The following is a 17,581-nucleotide window of genomic DNA, read 5'->3' as shown; positions in this document are numbered from 1 at the left end:
AGGAATGTGTCCAGGCGGGTTTTGAATGTCTCCAGAGAAGGAGACTCCACAACCTCCCTAGGCAGCCTGTTCCAGTGTTCTGTCACCCTCACTGAGAAGAAGTTTCTTCTCAAGTTTAAGTGGAACCTCTTGTGTTCCAGTTTATACCCATTACCCCTTGTCTTATCATAGTTTGCCATTGAGAAGAGCCTGGCTCCATCCTCATGACACTCCCCCTTTATATATTTATATACACTAATAAGGTCCCCCCGCAGTCTCCTCTTCTCCAAACTATAGAGACCCAGCTCCCTCAGCCTTTCCTCGTAAGGGAGATGCTCCACTCCCTTAATCATCTTTGTCGCCCTGCGCTGGACTCTCTCCAGCAGGTCCCTGTCCTTCTTGAACTGAGGGGCCCAGAACTGGACACAATATTCCAGATGCGGTCTCACCAGGGCAGAGGAGAGGGGGAGGAGGACCTCTCTCGACCTACTGACCACTCCCCTTCTAATACACCCCAGGATGCCATTGGCCTTCTTGGCCACAAGGGCACAGTGTTGGCTCATGGTCATCCTGCCGTCCACTAGGACCCCCAGGTCCCTCTCCCCTACACTACTCTCTAACAGGTCGTTCCCCAACCTATACTGGAACCTGGGGTTGTTCCTGCCCAGATGCAGGACTCTACACTTTCCCTTGTTATATTTCATCAAGTTTCTCCCTGCCCAACTCTCCAGCCTGTCCAGGTCCCACTGGATGGCAGCACAGCCTTCTGGTGTGTCAGCCACTCCTCCCAGCTTAGTGTCATCAGCAAACTTGCTTGTCCCCTTGTCCATTATTCAAGAAGCATAGAAGGACTAGCTTAGACAATATACCTATTTTTTAAGATGGTTACAGTAATATGCATTGTATCCAGCTCTTACTGCCTTTCTCCATAGGGTCCTGAAGCCGGAGAAGTAATTATGAAGACATACAAAACAACGGATAGGCTTTGCAGATACTCCCTTTCACAGAACCTTCTCCACTTGTAAACAAGTCCTTACCAGTACTCTTGAAGTATATTTTTTTTCCTGAGGACCTGCCAGGCAGCTCTATCCCTGCACTTTAATCCTGAGGTCCAACACCTCCTTGCTTTACCATAACTGAGCATGTCTATCATGGATGACAGGGCTAAATGCTGTTGAGAGGCAGATACAAGCTGCTGGTTTTCACTTAGGGTAGAACATATTTAGGCACCTGTTAACAGCTCAAGCTTAAAAACTGTGAAGGAGACCAGAAAAATCCATTCACCACTGTAAATCACAATGTTTTCCTAGCAGGGCACAGCACTGCAGAGTGCTGTCTGCATGCTAGACTGGAGAGAATTTAGAGTAAGAGTAAGCTACTGCTGGGCTTGTACCAAAGCAACCATAAGAGAATCTCTTACCTGTTTCTCTGCATCCTCAGCTCTTTGTTCTGCTTCTACCACTCTCTGTTCCAATTCCTGCATCTTCAGAGCCAGAAGAGGAGGGGAAAGGTGGGAAGAAAGAAAAGAAATTAACATCACCTGGAAATTCACCTGTTTTACTCAGGAATCTTCCATTTCTTGTGCAGGTCTACAGATCTTTGGCATCTTTTGGGTTAAATGGACAGCTTTGACCAGGGGGAATAAAAAAAAAAACCCACAATAAATTCCTTTGACCTTTTCTAGACTTCTGCCCTACTTTGAATTTACCGGAACTGTTTTCTCATTAGTGAGCCTCACCATTCATTACATGGGTCAGAGGAACAGTCTTGACTTCATCTCTACAATTTACACACCATGGTTCCCTTCTAGAAGCCTGTCTACAGCACACCATCCTTTCTTGGGTTTATTTCAGGTAGGATTCATTCACAATGGTAAATAAAAATGAATACATCTTAGAAAGCTCACTGCAGGTTCCCTATGATGCCACATTATAACCAATGAATACTTCCCTTTGGCTTCAAAACACCACAGGTTCATAACTGACAAGATAAATAATGACCTTAGTTTTCCTATGCTTCTTTTAATTTTAAAGAGCTTTGCGAACTGACAATTCTGTGATTCTCTATCAGAGCACTGATGCTATTGAAGTCAAAGGATATTGAACAGAATTTTATCTAAATGTATATGAATCACTTCATTCCCACTGAAATGCAGGTGTACGTGGGGTTCCTTTAACAACTTACTACTAGAGACCAGTCTTTTTTGTTTTATTTTTTAAACAGCAACTAAGGATCTCATTCAGTACTTGCAAGGTGTCCTTGGTTCATCTTCCACCACTTGCCCTGCTTCAATGGGACTCGGATTTAAGTCCAGTACTACGAAACCAGTGACACTAACTTTCATCCACTAAGGTGCAACATCTAAGGAATGCTCCGCAGGGTTTCCAGCATTTACTTGTGTTTTTTCTAATGAAGGAATGACATAGAATCAGCTTCGGAAGATTAAAAGAATCATGCTGCAAGCAGAAAACAAATCATAGAATCATATAATAGTTAGTGTTGGAAAGGACCTTAAAATCATCTAGTTCCAACCCCCCTGCCTTGGGCAGGGACACCACACAATAAACCACGTCTCCCAAGGCTCTGTACAGCCTGGCCTTGAACACTGCCAGGGGTGGAGCATTCACAACTTCCTTGGGCAGCTTGTTCCGTGCCTCACCACCCTCACAGTAAAGAACTTCCTCCTAACAGCCAATCTAAACTCCCCCTGTTAAATTTTGAACCCATTACCCCTTATCCTATCACTACAGTCCCTAATGAAAAGCTCATCTCCAGCATCCTCAGCGGCCCCCTTCAGATACTGGAAGGCTGCTATGAGATGGTAACAAGACAACTCTGCTTTTCATACATACACATTGATCATAAGAGCAGACTGACACCTATCAACAAACATATCAGGAAGGTACATATATGTAGACAGCTCAACGGTCATATAACTAAAAAGGTCATGTAATAACAAATTCAAACCATGAAGATCAGAAAGTGCCACATTTAGCATAATACTTCTTCAGGTTTGCTTTTTCAGTGAAGTAATCAAGGACATCACAATCTATGGAGCTTCATATCAAGGACAGTTCTTTGGAGAGGAACAGAGAGATTCCACAGAATATTGCACAGCCAGCCAAAGCTGCTCTGACCTAAGGCTTGAGAGTTTCTGAGTCTTGGTAGAGACTGAACTCCAGGCAATCTAACACCAACAGCAGTGGTCTGGGTTATGACACGAGTCTGTGTCCATTAGGAACAGAGATGTACCCTTTCATTTATCTGTTAGTCTCTGGACAGTCATCACTAGAGACAGGTAGCAGCCAAATACATTGGTGAAAGACAGATGCCAAGTGGAGCCCAAAGACTATTCTCTTAGATTAATAATCTAATCCTCCACAAGAGGGGTGATCTCCATGAAAGATTCAGGCTATTTTAAGAAGGCAATACTGTTCTGACTGAAAAAAACCTTGTTGTCTCAGCCTCATGACAGTCTGCTTTGCATTGCTAGCAGTCCTGGACCCTAATCAGGACAAAGAACGCATGTTGGGACCATTCCTGATCACTTAAGAGTTATGAAATTTCTTGTGCAAGCAGGGTGACCTGGCTAAGTTCCAGTCAAATCAGTTACTTCTGTCACCATGATTCCCTCTGTAACCTTAAATGAACTTGCACTTTTCTTAACTCTGTGTACTACATTGTTGGGTTGCCCTGCTATGAACTGTTAAATAACTGCTGTGTTTCTCATGTGCACCAAATGATTACTTCACCTATCCCTGGTGCCAGCCATCTCACTGGAGTGCATTCAGATTTAATACATCCATGGTTGTAAGGCTCTTTCAAATCCCTCAATGCAGCAAGAATGATGCTTGGTATTTACATGGGTCCTTTCATTCGAAACACTTTATAATTTGACAAATGCTACTAAGCAACTTGACCCAGGTCACATAAAACTTAGTGACCAAGCCAACTTCTATGTAACCCTTCTCCCAAATATTAGCCCAGAGAGCTTGTATGGAGAGAAACAGATGCAGTTGTATAGCCATGCTTGCATGAGATAAGAGGCTTTTTCCAAATATTCATTGTTTATTATTGAAGTAAGACAGAAGCAGGTTAAAAGCTACCCAGATGGTCCTTCTGAAAGCTGCAAAAGATCCTCCTATCAATCATTCACAAACTTTCCCTCTCCTGATGGCTCAGAATATGCCGAATAAAACTGAGTGAAAAAAAGCTCCTGCATGCCTCAGCCTCATTCTCATCCTGTTTTTCCTTCCAGAGCTCACTCCTAACCAGGTCAACTTGCTGCCAAGGCAACAGCCTGCTATGTCGCTCACCAACAGAGGAATATCCCTTTGTGTGTGTGTGTGTGTGTGTGTGTGTGTGTGTGTGTGTGTACAAGAAAGTCAGAATGGAAACAACTATATGTTTCCAAAGAGACCAGATCCCTGCTGATGTCCACAACAAGGCAAGACCTAAGTGTCTCATACCCCACAGAGGCCCAGCGGGATGGCAGAGCTTTGTCTTTTAAGGCCAAGGGCTGGGGTCCCTCTGCTGCACTGACCTGCAGTCAGGCTCTGCACAGCTTCGGCAGCACTGCTTGATAGCTGAGACTGGGCTACTGCCATGGAAGTTCACATGGTATGCCATGTGAATTAGGGCACTGGCAGTTAAACCATTGGATTTTAAATTCCTCATGTCCTGAACAGTGAACTAGATTACTCAATCTAAGCAGATTTTAAAAATCTGAAGTATTTAAACTGTTAGCACACATTGTATTACCAACACCAGGCATGAGTGTTTAGGGTATTTTGTGAGTTAAAATAGTAAAATCTGCCTTTTAAACCATAAAATTAGTTATAAAGACTACTTTAAAATAATGCGGGGGCTCAGGTTTCCAGATCTTCCAACCAGTAGCTTCCAGACCCCCAAGACAACCATGCTGGTGAGCAAGTATCACACCACTGCTGACATCGCTCTTCACTTTCACTAGCAAACCCACTTTTTTATTATTTATTACTGTTATTATTTTATTATTTTCCTGTTGCTGCAAACAATATCAGAGGATCTTGGGGGCAACGCTCACCACAGGTTGGCAACACAGCTTCAAACTGTGCCCACTTCACATTTTTCAAAATCTTCGGCCCTGCTCACTCAAATAACCTTTTTGCAGATGCAGTACTCTTTCAAATAAGTCCAAATATCTTCATTCTCACAGCTAGAACTGTAAGAAAAAAAGGGAAAAAAAAACCCCATAGTTGCTATAAAATCTATGATAAAAATCACTGGAGTTGACATCACTATGCAGATCACATGCATCTCATTCAGTTCAGCATCACTGCCCATCTGAGAGGGAGAAGGATGCAGTGTGGGCCAGAGTCCCAGTTACTGCGACTGCTGGGGAGTCCTGTGGTGACCAAGGAGGACTGAAGGAGGGTCTGTGAACAAGTCATTTAGCACAGCAGTCTGGAACCTCAGGCACAGGACACTTCAACTGTAGCGTTCAGCATGAGCATTGTGTGCTTCGGTGCCTCAGGAGAGCCTGCCAGAGCTGGTCCACAGTCCCCAAGGCTCTCCCCTTCCCACATGACATTCAGAGTAGGGAACTTCAAACCTGCTAGCTCTTTACCCTTCAAGAAAGCCTAGGACAGTGCTGAACAAGTAGTTACAGAGTAACCTGATCACTGAACCAAGCTGCTCCTTAATCTTAAAGAAGGGAACATGACTTTGAATGAATGAATGAAAGGCTGGATTAACAGCAGTCAGGTCCATTCTTGGGAAGGCCCTTGAAGCAGATGAAAATTTCATTCTCTACCATCACCCTAAAGAGACAGTCAAAAGATCTTTCAAAAGAAAAAAAAAAAGATTTTTTTCTTTCCAAAAAGAAAGTTCAGTAGGTGGGTTTGTTTTATGTGAAGGCAGTCAGGAAGTTTCTCAATGCAGAAGTTAATAAAGCACAAGCAGAGTATTGCACATAAGTACTGGTCATCTTCGCCAGAGCTGTGCCACTTCTACACATGAATTTTTTAATGCACGTTTACCTAAATAAACTTTACAACCACTTTCAGTGCTTCCCAAGATACGTAATCACTAAAGCTCATCTCAGAAGCTACCTTGAAAAGATGACAAATGTTCTTAGAACTGTATCATTTCTTAAAATATGAATAGTGCAATGAATGTCTCATGCAGTATAAAGGCATTAGTGGAAACGTAACAGTGAAAGCAAGGTTGAAGATTGCTCCACTGTGACGGAGATACAGTTTGGATGTTTTTACATCCAAAATCAACCAACAAAAATATACACATAAAAGTTACATAATACAAAATGCAGCAGAAGTGAGTTTAGAACGTACCTTTCATCAGGTACAGATTAAAAGCATTTGGAGTAAATTGCAGTCAGTTGTAAAGATTTCAACTTCATTAGCAAACTGTGACTGAAAGAAACAGTTCTCACTTCCCAATAGTAATTGAGTATCTGAGCAACCTTGGACTGTGATAATAAAAGCCAAATTTTGAAAGAAGGAACCCCACAGCAACCTACAAAGTTGGATTCTAAGCAGAGTAGAGGTTAATAAAAAAGCTTTAATATAAGTTGAAAAAAATAACTGAATTTAAGGTAAAGAAAAAACCCTACCAGAAATACACATCATGATTAAAAAAAACCACCACAAAATCCCACCAAACCAAACCTACCCAACAAACTCCTCTCAAATCTTCGGCAGTCCTCTCCCCTAGAATTGCAGATGAGTTCTATTAGCACACTTGAAAGAGATTAGTAGGAGATGCCTACAAAACCATAGATGCCATGAAATTTTCCAACATCCAGATCTCAGTATCTCAGTCCTGCTTTTCAGCATCCCCAGAGTGTTTTGACTGGATATGCAAAGTTATTCTAACACTATGACAGTACACGTACCCCTGTCCAGCCTTTTAGCATTACAGAATAATTTGCAGTCCTGTAAGCTTCCCCATTGCCAGCCAAGTCCTGATCTTGCTGTTCTTATCCGAAATATTCACCTTTGCAGCTGCCTCAGTCATTTTAGATATCCAGAATCTTGCTGGTACACTTTTTTCCAGCAGAGACCAAACATACGATATTCCAGTAAACAAGGCCAAATTCTTATTTTCACTAACGCCACTTTACACCACTCTGACAGGCACATTTCTGTATCTCAAGTGACAAGCAGATTTCAATGACACACTGTGATCAAGGAAGGGATCCTCACTGCAAGTCACAGTTTTATTGGATAGCTCAGCATTTATAGATTTTTTGGCTTTCATGCCATAACTCAGTGCAAATTAGAAGAAGCCATCACTGCCTCACCTTCTCAGCTAGCAGCTCTCGGATCTTGCTTGCCTGCAAGCGGAATTTGAAGAGCTGGGACTCCAATACAAGGCATCGCTTTTGCCAGTCCACACAGCTGCCATTCTCCACTGTGAGTTCTGCCATTGTGAAGTTAATCATACACTTGGGATGTCGTCTGAGGTTCTCTAAAGATCCTAGAGAAGAAAAAGGGGTGAGGGGAAGTGGTTTTTCAGACAGGCAAACTTTTCACTCCTTGTGCCTTGTATTCCTTGTTCCACAAACACTACCTGTGAGTTATTTTATATACAGGTTTCTTTGTCCAGTAATAGAAAGTCTTCCAGGCAACAAGTTGCCTGCCTTTCCAATGATGTGTGAAATACTATTCCAGGTCAGAAGGTAGGTTTAAGTAAAACAAGGAAAAGGCACACTCATGTCCATGCTGAATACACTCTGAGATAGCAAGGAAGACCAGTGTTCCACAAGCAGCACACTTACTGCTTTACAGAAACACATGAACCAACCTTTACAACACCCTAGTCCAGCACATTGATCTAACCTCTAGCCCTAGCTCCTTGCCAGGCATTGACAGACACACTTCACAATAACACTGTAGGGTTTCCCTCTAAGGTAGTGCGATCAGTCCTTCTCCAAGCCAAAAGAGTGTACTAAGTCACGATCCTACAACACCCTAAGCTTGCTTATAGCTAACCCTGTCCCAGACATCATAATTCAGCTCTCAAATTAAATTCTGTTCTTTTTCACACAGGTATAAAGATACTTTAGTCTTTATTCATAGTTCAAGTCCAATATGAATATGAACAATTGGGATAAGCTCTAATTGCACAAAGAAAAATGAATCTGATTTACCACACAGCTTACACCAGAGCAAAAGTAATTTCCTCAGTCTGTAACTTCTGGTTGAACTAAAAGACCCTGTTCTGAATAGGAAATCTAAGACTGGGGTAGATATCCTGAATCATTAAGTCTTCCTCCTTCGCACTGTAGATAACTGCGTCTCATAATCCCTTTCATAAATGAACACAGCCCTTCCCCAGAACCATGCAGGCAGCTTTGCTCCCACTATTTCTGTTGTTCTAGAACCTCACCCCTCTAATAAACTGCCTTCTAATTACTAGCATAAATATAATAACAACCAGCTTGTATCTGTTCATTCTTGTAGATTACTGCCCTCCAGCTTAACTAGTTTTCCCCCCCCCCCATTTAACCCTTGATATATTTATAAATATCAAAAGCTTCTCTGTAAAATCTTCACTTTGCAAGGCTAGAGATAAGGGGCTCTTTTAGTCTCACCAGAAAAGCTCACTACTCTCCCTTTGCACCTGTTCCAGCTTAGAAAAGTTGGATCCTATCTTTTTCACTCTCATCCATAGACATGGGCGACCACAACTGCATCTGAAAGGCAGGATGCAGCTTCATCAAAGCCTTGTGTAAAGGCATTTAATACTTCTCACTCTCCTAGGGAATACCTCACCTGACTGCATTTGCCTTTCTTAGAATCACATTACACTTATGGTTGACATTCACAGACAAACCAACACAGGCTTTACCCTTGCAAATGCCAGACATGGAAGTGCAGGGGGCCCATTACAATGGTACTGGAACAGATTAATAAAGCACAGTGTGTGCCAGATCTCCACAAGATCAAGAATATCTGTACTACAGGCCACTGCAAAATTTAACAGGCCCATGGTTGCCCTGAAATCAATTAGCATATCTGCATCTTTTCCTCCACTGCTGATCCTAACTAGTGTTCTTCCAGCTTGTGCCCACTTTATTACTATTTCAAAGGTGTGATTTTACTTTGTGTCAATGCTAATCATCATTAATTCTGCAGGTCAGTCAACTTTTCCAGAAAAAACATAGAATACCAGGTTGGAAAGGCCTCAGGGATCATCCAGTCCGACTCTATTTGGCAAAGCATGATCTAGACTAGATGGCCCAGCACCTATACATCCAAATGTTAAACGGGTCCATCACTTCCCCGGGGCGATTATTCCAATGGCTGATTATAAATACCCACCTACTGAAAATACCTACCTTTATAACAGACTCCTCCCCCACCCTTCAGCACAGTGTTGTCATGTTCTTTTTTGTAATTTGTCTACCTTATCATTCTTCTATTAATTCCCAGCTCTTCCACTTAAGCTAATAACTTCCCTGTGTGTCATTACATCAGTTGATTTCTGAAGGCCAGAGATTACAATTATAGCTTTTCCTCTCTCTAGCAAAACTTCACCCTTTTTCAGAGAGGATATTTTATCACAATGGCTCATGTTTACCCCTGACAACTTTATTTACAATTTAAAATTTATTCTAAATTCTCATTTACTGTTAAATGCATCATTTACTCTCACCCATTCTTCTCAACAACCGTACTTCATGAATGACAGTATCAACTTTATTTTGACAGATTAACTTTAAATCCTTGCTACTGGACCTGTCATTTCAATATGCCTTTTTTTGCAGTTCTTAACCATCTTAACCCACTAAATTATTTGATCCCCACACCAGATTGGTCCTTTTGTATCAGCTAAAATATTTATATGGTTATATACACCATATTTATATGATTATATAAAACTGGTTCTTTTTTCCCCCCTTTGGCATATAAAGAAGTTGAGAATCAAGCACTTTCAGAATACTGTATGTATTCTTACTTTAGGAACTTGAAAAATAGGAGGCAGCCACTTTGTTCAAACAAGCTGAGATTTCCAATACTTCATTCTTAAATGTACAGATTCTTTTCTAAAGAACAGCTTGATTTTCAAGTGTCAACCAACTTTCAGTGAAGATAATGGGAGCTACAAAGTCCTTAGAACTTAGGAGGTAGGCTAAATGACTGAACCAACTGCTAAATGCACACACAAGACTTCCACTTTTGATTCTCTGGAAGTTGCAATCAACAGACAGTTCTGACATCAAATGCTACAGTCAAAATAAATATGAATATTTTTACTTGGAGTCCCTATATCCAGTTGTAATTCCAATGAACGTAAAGTTTATACCAGAATGTCACCACTGAGGTTTGTTTTTTTCCAAGATTTTAGATCAGAATCAGCTGATGTCCCATATGTCAGTGGATCCAGACTAGAATTCAAAGCACTTCAGAAACTTTGCATACTTCCACCTGAAAAGCCTTCTGAAAATAAAAAGCAATTAATCAACATGAAGACTTTCAGGTGTTGGCACAAATGCAAGAGAAATGTTTGCAGCTTTGTTCATTCGGTGCAAACAATACAGACAAGTGAAACAGTATTTCTGTATTTTAAATGCCAGTTTCTCCTCAGCTCAGGAATCAGTTTACTCAGGCTGTTACAGAGATTCAATCAGCACAGAAGTGCAGTTCTCAGCACCTACCAGTAAAATGCACCAAACCCTGCCTAAACACCAGAGCTGAACCTAACTTTCAGCTACCACCTTACTACAAAAGGAATAACTACAAGTGCAATAAATGTAACGATGTGAAAGGAGAGAGATTTCCTCCCATGCCACTGCATCCACACCAAGAGGGTGTGCAGTTCGGGTGATGGTCAAAACTCAGTGTGGAAATACCATACCATTAATGCACTCCCTCCCTTCAGTCACCTCAATTTCTACTTCATAACCACTTTACAACCCAGCTTTTTAACCCTGAGATCACTGGAATTGTTCAGCCACTCAATTATTTGCAGTTCATAAGTGATACCTGGGATGTGCAAGACATAAGGAAAAATAACGTGATAAGCGGGGGGGGGGGGGGGGGGGGGGGGGAGAGGAAATTAAATAACAATTCCTCTACATCAGTGCAGGTGACTTGACTAGCAGAAGTGCCAGGAGGCAGGAAGAGGGCGCCCGGTTTTGTCATTCTGCCTCCAGAGGTCTTGCCCACACATCAGGGAAGCAGAAGAGACTGAAGGACTTACTCTTGGGCTGCATTCCCCCCCCACCCCCGCCGTGTGGCCGTTCCTCCCCCCACCTCATCCATGCTGTCTCAGTGACCAAAGTCCCACACCCGGAGGCAAACCTATTTATTTGAAGCAGCAAACCTCGATTAACAGAGATGACATAACATTACCCCAGAACGCTCCAGCCAGCCCCTTGCCGTCACTTTGAAGAAGGAAAAGAGCGAAAAGAAGGGCTATGACAGCCAGCCCCGCACAGATCGGCCCTCAAGCGCCCACCCCCCTCTCCCCACCCGCGGGCCCTCAGCCGCCTCTCCTGGCAGCTAGGAGGGGGGTCGGGCCGCCTCCCTGCCCGCACTCACCTTGGCCGGCGAGGGGGTCTCGCCCCGGCGGAGCGCGGCAGTGACAGGCGCAACTGGCAGTATCCGCGGGTTCCGCAGCCGGCGCGGCCGCAGGGGGACTGGCATTGCCGGCCCTGACCTCGGGCGGCTACGCGGTGCTGGGTAGTAGGCAGGTGCCCGGCGCGGCTTACTGTTCCACTCAGCACTTTACCATCCCCGCTCCGTTTCCTTAGAGCGGGAGAGCCCGTCTCAAATATCAGAGCCAGCCCTCCAGAGGAGCGCAGGAACTGACATCACCCGCTCCACGCTTTTAACCCCTTTTCGGGCTCGGCGGCGAGGCAGGTGGGGCAGGCAACACCCAGCGGCGGGTGTGGGATGGGCCGGGGGGGAATGGAGCCGAAGCCGCCCTCTGCTGCGGCCGGACCCAGCCCTCTCCCCGCCTACCCTGTACGTTCAGGGGCTTCCGCTGAGGCTGGGGTGCGGAGAACGGACCGGTGCTGACAAGGCATCCCTGGCCGGGCTCCCCGGTGCGCCTGCTAGCTGCCCCCTCCAGTGGGAGCTCTCCTGCTGTGCCTGCTCCGGGCAGCCATCTTGCTCTGCCCAGCGCCTCAGGGCAAAAGCCGAACGGTGTTGGAGGTCCTCCTGGATAGGCCACCTGGCAGCTCTAGGCTGCTACCTCGGGCGTCTCAGACCGGCAAGTGTCGGGCCCTTGTCTCCTGAGATCCTCCTTGCAGTCATCTCCCAGCCTTCAAAACCGATGTGCCCCAAGGCACAGCTGAGTTTCCCATGGAGCAGCCAGGCAGGGAGCTGGCATCCACAGAGCAGTGCTGTCCTCACCACCCACCACAGCCTGGAGGGGCTGGTGGGGCACCATTCACTGGTCGTAGGCAGCCCCCAGTGCATGGGTTTGGTGCCATGATGGACATGAAAACCAAATTTGTGTGATGATGGCTCTCTTGATGAGATGACACCATCCTACTTGCACGTGCTTAGGCCATCTCTCACAAGATGGCTCAAACAAACTGATCTGAGCTTTCAAGCATTTCTAAAGATAGCTGCCAGCACACATTTTATTCAAGGGTAGGGATACCACTTATTGAGCTACTTTCTGTGCAGCAATCTCTTACATGAATATAAATTTACTTAATAATATATGTTACCTGTGTTACTCAAATGGAGCTGGCAGTGTCACTGCCTGGAGAGGCTGGCCACTGGGATTGAGTGTTTTGCCTGCTGCTGCCCTCTGTCCCAGGCCAGTCACTGCCACCCCTGGGCTGGCTGCACCTGCGCTCTTTCTTTTAATACCCAACAGACCAGGATGGGCACATGGGAACCAAAGGTACTGGAGACAGAGGGGAGCTGCAGGACCCTAGAGTTTTGGGCCTCAGACCAGCATGTTTCAAAGCAAAAGATCATTCATTCTGGCCCAGGTTTAGCAACTACTTGTTACTTTCTCCATCATCAGGCATGTTACTTCCATCAAAGATACTTAAGAATTTCCCTATGAGGCTGTCCTCACTGGGGATAATAACAGTCATGCTGACATGTATCTCCGTGGCCAATTTGCATGTGCCCTTTGTATGGCCTGCTTTGCCACCATGGAAGGTGGTCTCATCTCCTCGAGAAAGCAAGCGTGGCTTGTTGGGAAGGGATGTGACAAAAAGGTGATGTCTTGAGTGATAATGAGAGATCCATGAATGCTCTGAAACTGTGCTTTGGCTCCTGTTGAGACTGCCTGCGTATAACAGAGCAGTTTGAATTAAACAGGCTTGCAACAGCCTATGGAAGAAGCAGGCAGGAGAACTGAACAAAATTATCTCCTAGTACTGTAAGCAACACTCTTCACTAGGCATGGTTAAACAAGATCTTAAATGTGGTTATCTGGCTTACAGATATTGTCTGGCCTGAGATCTGCTGCTTAATAAACTTATGTTGTAAAATCTTTCCTCACATCGATAGTGTGCTTTCAGTGGTGTCTCATCAGACAAACAGTGAGTAGCAAATCACTTACTATGCACAAGTAAAAAGACTGATGTGATTAAGTGGCTAAAATATAGAAATATAACTAAAAACATAAGGCTAAGATTTGGACATGGGAGTGGTTAAAGGCAAACGCTGAGATCTATACCTTGTTATTCAAAGAAGTATTCAAATTTCCAAAGACTCTGTGGACCTTGCAGTTTCCTGAAGATTGTTTTGCTTTAGATTTCTCATCTATTCCAGTTTCATGGGAATTTGGCGAAATGACACTCCCTGTTCCTTTCTAGCTAAAAGACAAAGCATACATTACACAGCTGGTTCAGGCAGAGAGCAGGATAGCACTAGGCAGAGATGGGCAGAGAGCCAAGTGGAGACAGGCATCTGGCAGGGAGCTCTACCATTTGACCAGCCCACCAGGGCAGAAATGGAGCTGGTTGCTGGGATAGTATCGCCTAAAGAGACTTCTCAAACGGTTCCTAATGGAAGGGACTCCAGTTGGCTACAGATCATGTGTTGTGTGTGAGCCTGTATTAATCCTTACTTCCAGTGATCTAGGCAGCTTCATGCCTTACAGAATCCCCTCCTGAACTGAGGTTGATCAAAGTGTGAAAAGAAGCTATTCCCTTCATGCTCCCCAACCTATTCCTGACTCCTTTCGGTCGCAGCATACAACTATAGTATTTCTTAATCTGAATTTTCTGAGGTATTTTTATTCTTCTTTTAAAGGCACTGGTCAAGTTCTCTCATTTGCACCAGCAAAGCCAACAGGATTGTGTCACTAACTAAAACGTCAATCTGGCCTTGTGTTTTTCCCAGGCAATGAAGCTTGACTGCCAGGACATTCCTCAGCCACTGAGCTTTATACAAAGTACCTCCCCAAGAATTGCCTGCACACACCTTGCTTTAACCCCTGGAGGCCCAGAACCACATCAGCACTCACACAACTGTGTGCTACCGTTTCTTTAATGCAATTATTCCACAGAGCTGTTCCTCCCTATGCTGTATGTTAAATCATTTAACAAAATTATTATAAAAAAATAATAAATATGGCTTTCATTAAATAATGCTAATAGAAAAACCATTTTGACTATAAAGGGAGAAGGTTACAAGAACAGCCAGCAGTATCTCACAGTTCTCGAGTGATTTACCTTGGTAGTTATCTTTAACATGTCTGCTCAAGCACTTTATGTCAGGTTTTTACAATTTGCAAACAAATCCTTCAGCAAAAAATAAAATTTACTATAAACAGCAAATATTGACAAAACAAACTCTCTGGCAGATGCAAGAGAACTAGCTTGGCATTGTTAGACTATCATCACAACACAAGCACAGGCTGCTTTATTAAGAGCACTATATCCAAAATACCTAAACAGAAAGACAAAAAGATAAATGAGAGCAAGGTGTCGGAAGATAAGAGTAGAAGAAACTCTTTGTCTAGCAAGCAAAGTTGTCATAGTTCTGCGGGTGGGAGAGAGCATTACGTTTCAGTCACAGCACTGATGAAAACTTACCAAAGGGGCAAGGACACCAGGCAGACCAAGTCCATGTGTCAGAGCTCAATCTAATGTGGGAAAAAACTTGCATAAAAACAAGACAGTACCTTGAAACACCTGTTTGAGGTACTTGTTTCTCTCTGCAGGGAACTTAGGCTTCATATTGTAGTTATCTGAATTCCACCTGTGTTAGAGGCTTAAAGATGTTGAAAATGGCCTTTGTGCCTTGTTCCCTTACTCTGTTCCTCCTGGGCTTGCAGTGTGCTGACAGATATGACACAGACCTGCAAAACCCTGCTTTGCTTCTCTTCTAATCAGCAATGACAAGTTCATGCAGCAGAAAGTAAGACCGGCAGCTATGGATCACCTCACTGCATAAGCCAGTTGCTTGTGGGAGGACCTAGTGGGAGAGCCAGGTACATTGCCCTCCGGTACTTTGTCAGCTGGTTTTGGTTGTGTTATGGCAATCTTGTCACACTTCACACACATAAAGGACATAAAGACACTTGTGCGTACCAAGAACTTAAGTGAGAGCATGTGTTTTATATATACAGCCTTGACTGGCACAGAGCAAAACAGTGGAGAATTTCCATTTTCCTTAGGGCATCATCCCACGGGTAACTCCACTGCTACTCAGTATTAATAGCTCACAGCTTGTTTCATCTCTGTGCTTCTCCAGTTTCAGCCTCCATGTACCAAATTGCATTTGGTCTTCCTCTGCTAGATTAAGAAGCCATCAACTATCATTAGTCTGTGACAAAAAAATTTACTTTCTCTTCTATAACATACACAGATTTAACATCTCTCACAATAATTAATGTTTTCTAATGCTTGTATTCTCATAGGTTTATCTACATCATAGATTAGACAACTGAAGCTTAAAAAGTAAACTTGGGGTTGTTATCAGCATGCTTGTGTGTGTCTGTTAAACTCTGTTCCAGAGGGGAGAAGAAAGGAGGACAGCATATGGGAGTCTTCAGGCTAAGGAGGAAGAAAACAGGCCTTGCAAGTGTATTTGTTTTGTGTGATCTTCTGTGTCTGGCATTGGCTGGTATGCAGCCCATACGGTTCCCACATACCACGGCACACTTTGAATCTTTTTCAGAGTCCACAGGTTAGAGCAGAAAGTGCTGTGCAAGTGATGCCATACATAATGAATCTCACAGCTAAACTGTATCAAGCCCAGATGCTACAACTATGCAGAGCTGGCTCAACAGTACCTGAAAAACTACATGGTGCTGCCCTAAGGATGAGGGGTCTGGCTGCTCCCACAGAGGAAAAGGAGGCATAGAAAGAGGGGGGATGGAGATGGGAGAGGGTATTGGAAGGAATCAGGGAGAGCCCTGGAGAACTGGGCCTGCTGCTCCTGCAGCCTCAGTGATGTGAGAGATGGTCACAGTTCTGCTGCTGCAGGCAAGAGCCCATATCCCTCGACCCCTCCTTGAAGAGCAGCAGCAGGTCTGGCCTCCCAGGAGCATAGCTCAGACAAAGTAGGCAGCAGCATCTAGTCATTTTGCTTCCCCAGGTTTCCTGTGAAGTGCCAGGGAAATACCCATTTACAGACCTGGTTCTGGAAGCACAGTGCAAAAAGCTGCACCAGGGAAAGGAACTCAACCATATTGGGAGTAAGGAACAGATTATAGATTACTGGTATGGACAGACTGGTCATCTCAGCCCAGTTCTTAAAAATCAGCTGTCTGAGGGACATGTTCAGTAGGAGTGAGCATTGAGGAGGCAATAGTGTGTGCTGCAGGTCGCCAGAGGAGCTCCACAGTATAGCACAGACCCTTACTACTGCTGTTGAAGATTACAGTTATGCATCCAGCCATGACTGCAAACAGCTTCTCAGCAAAAAAAACCCTCAGACCACAAGGAATCATGGGGAGTGAACTCCTGCCTGATCCCCACTAAAACTGTAAACAGAGTTTTTGGATGGGAGAGGTTTTGGCAGGCCAGCAGAAGTAGTAGTCCTTGTCCCTGCTGTACCCCTATGGCAGAGCTGAGGAGAAATTCCATTTCCAGAATTGCTAAATGAATACATTCAGTGAAGAGTAATGTAGTTCTCAGCTTGCCCTCTGTTTGGATGCTGATCTGAGAACTTCAGCACAGGCACCTGGGGTAGGTCTGTGATTGGCGCAGGACAGACTGCGCAAAACACCATGCTCTGATGGAAGATCCCTGCCTCTCCACAAGTAGGCTGGCCTGTACTGGCTGTGAGCAGGGAAGAGAAGATGCTAGTAGGAGATGCGGCTAGTCTGTGGGAAAGGTTTTGGTTGCCTTCCCAGTCTTGTGTGGAAGTCATGCCTACAGCTACCAGATGTAGGGATGGGGCGTGGAGAAGAGCACAGATCCCTGTCATAGGACTCCTGCTTGCAGAGCCTCCATTGCTAGAACCAGCAGGCAGCCCGTCCTCCATGGTAGTGCAGGAGGGAGGCATTGTTAGCTGGAGAGGATTTTGGCTCCTTTCCTGGTCTCACACCAGAGCCAGGCACACAGCTCACAGTTGTCTGTGATCTCTGCTCTGGGATCTTTCAGGCTTGTCAACACGTTGTGTAAAGGGAGAAATGATTTCACTCCCACATGGGGGGTGGAAATGTCAAA

At 44.4% G+C, this 17,581-nt stretch overlaps 1 protein-coding gene across 1 annotated transcript in view; it reads right to left on the bottom strand.

Moving 5' to 3' along the window:
* The window catches only part of PLEKHH1 (pleckstrin homology, MyTH4 and FERM domain containing H1), a gene marked incomplete at both ends in the record, with an annotated part of 55,037 nt that extends 39,895 nt beyond the window's left edge, over nt 1–15,142 (bottom strand). The window contains 3 exons of the mRNA XM_080618848.1: nt 1,400–1,462; nt 7,283–7,458; nt 15,088–15,142. Coding sequence (XP_080474974.1) covers nt 1,400–1,462; nt 7,283–7,458; nt 15,088–15,142 — 294 coding nt within the window. The remainder of the gene's footprint in view (nt 1–1,399; nt 1,463–7,282; nt 7,459–15,087) is intronic.
* Between the last annotated feature and the right edge of the window lie 2,439 nt (nt 15,143–17,581).

Source organism: Psittacula echo (genome assembly GCF_963264785.1).
Source record: "Psittacula echo genome assembly, chromosome: 5".
NCBI classification, from domain to species: domain Eukaryota; kingdom Metazoa; phylum Chordata; class Aves; order Psittaciformes; family Psittacidae; genus Psittacula; species Psittacula echo.
This window is presented reverse-complemented; position numbering and strand designations above follow the sequence as displayed.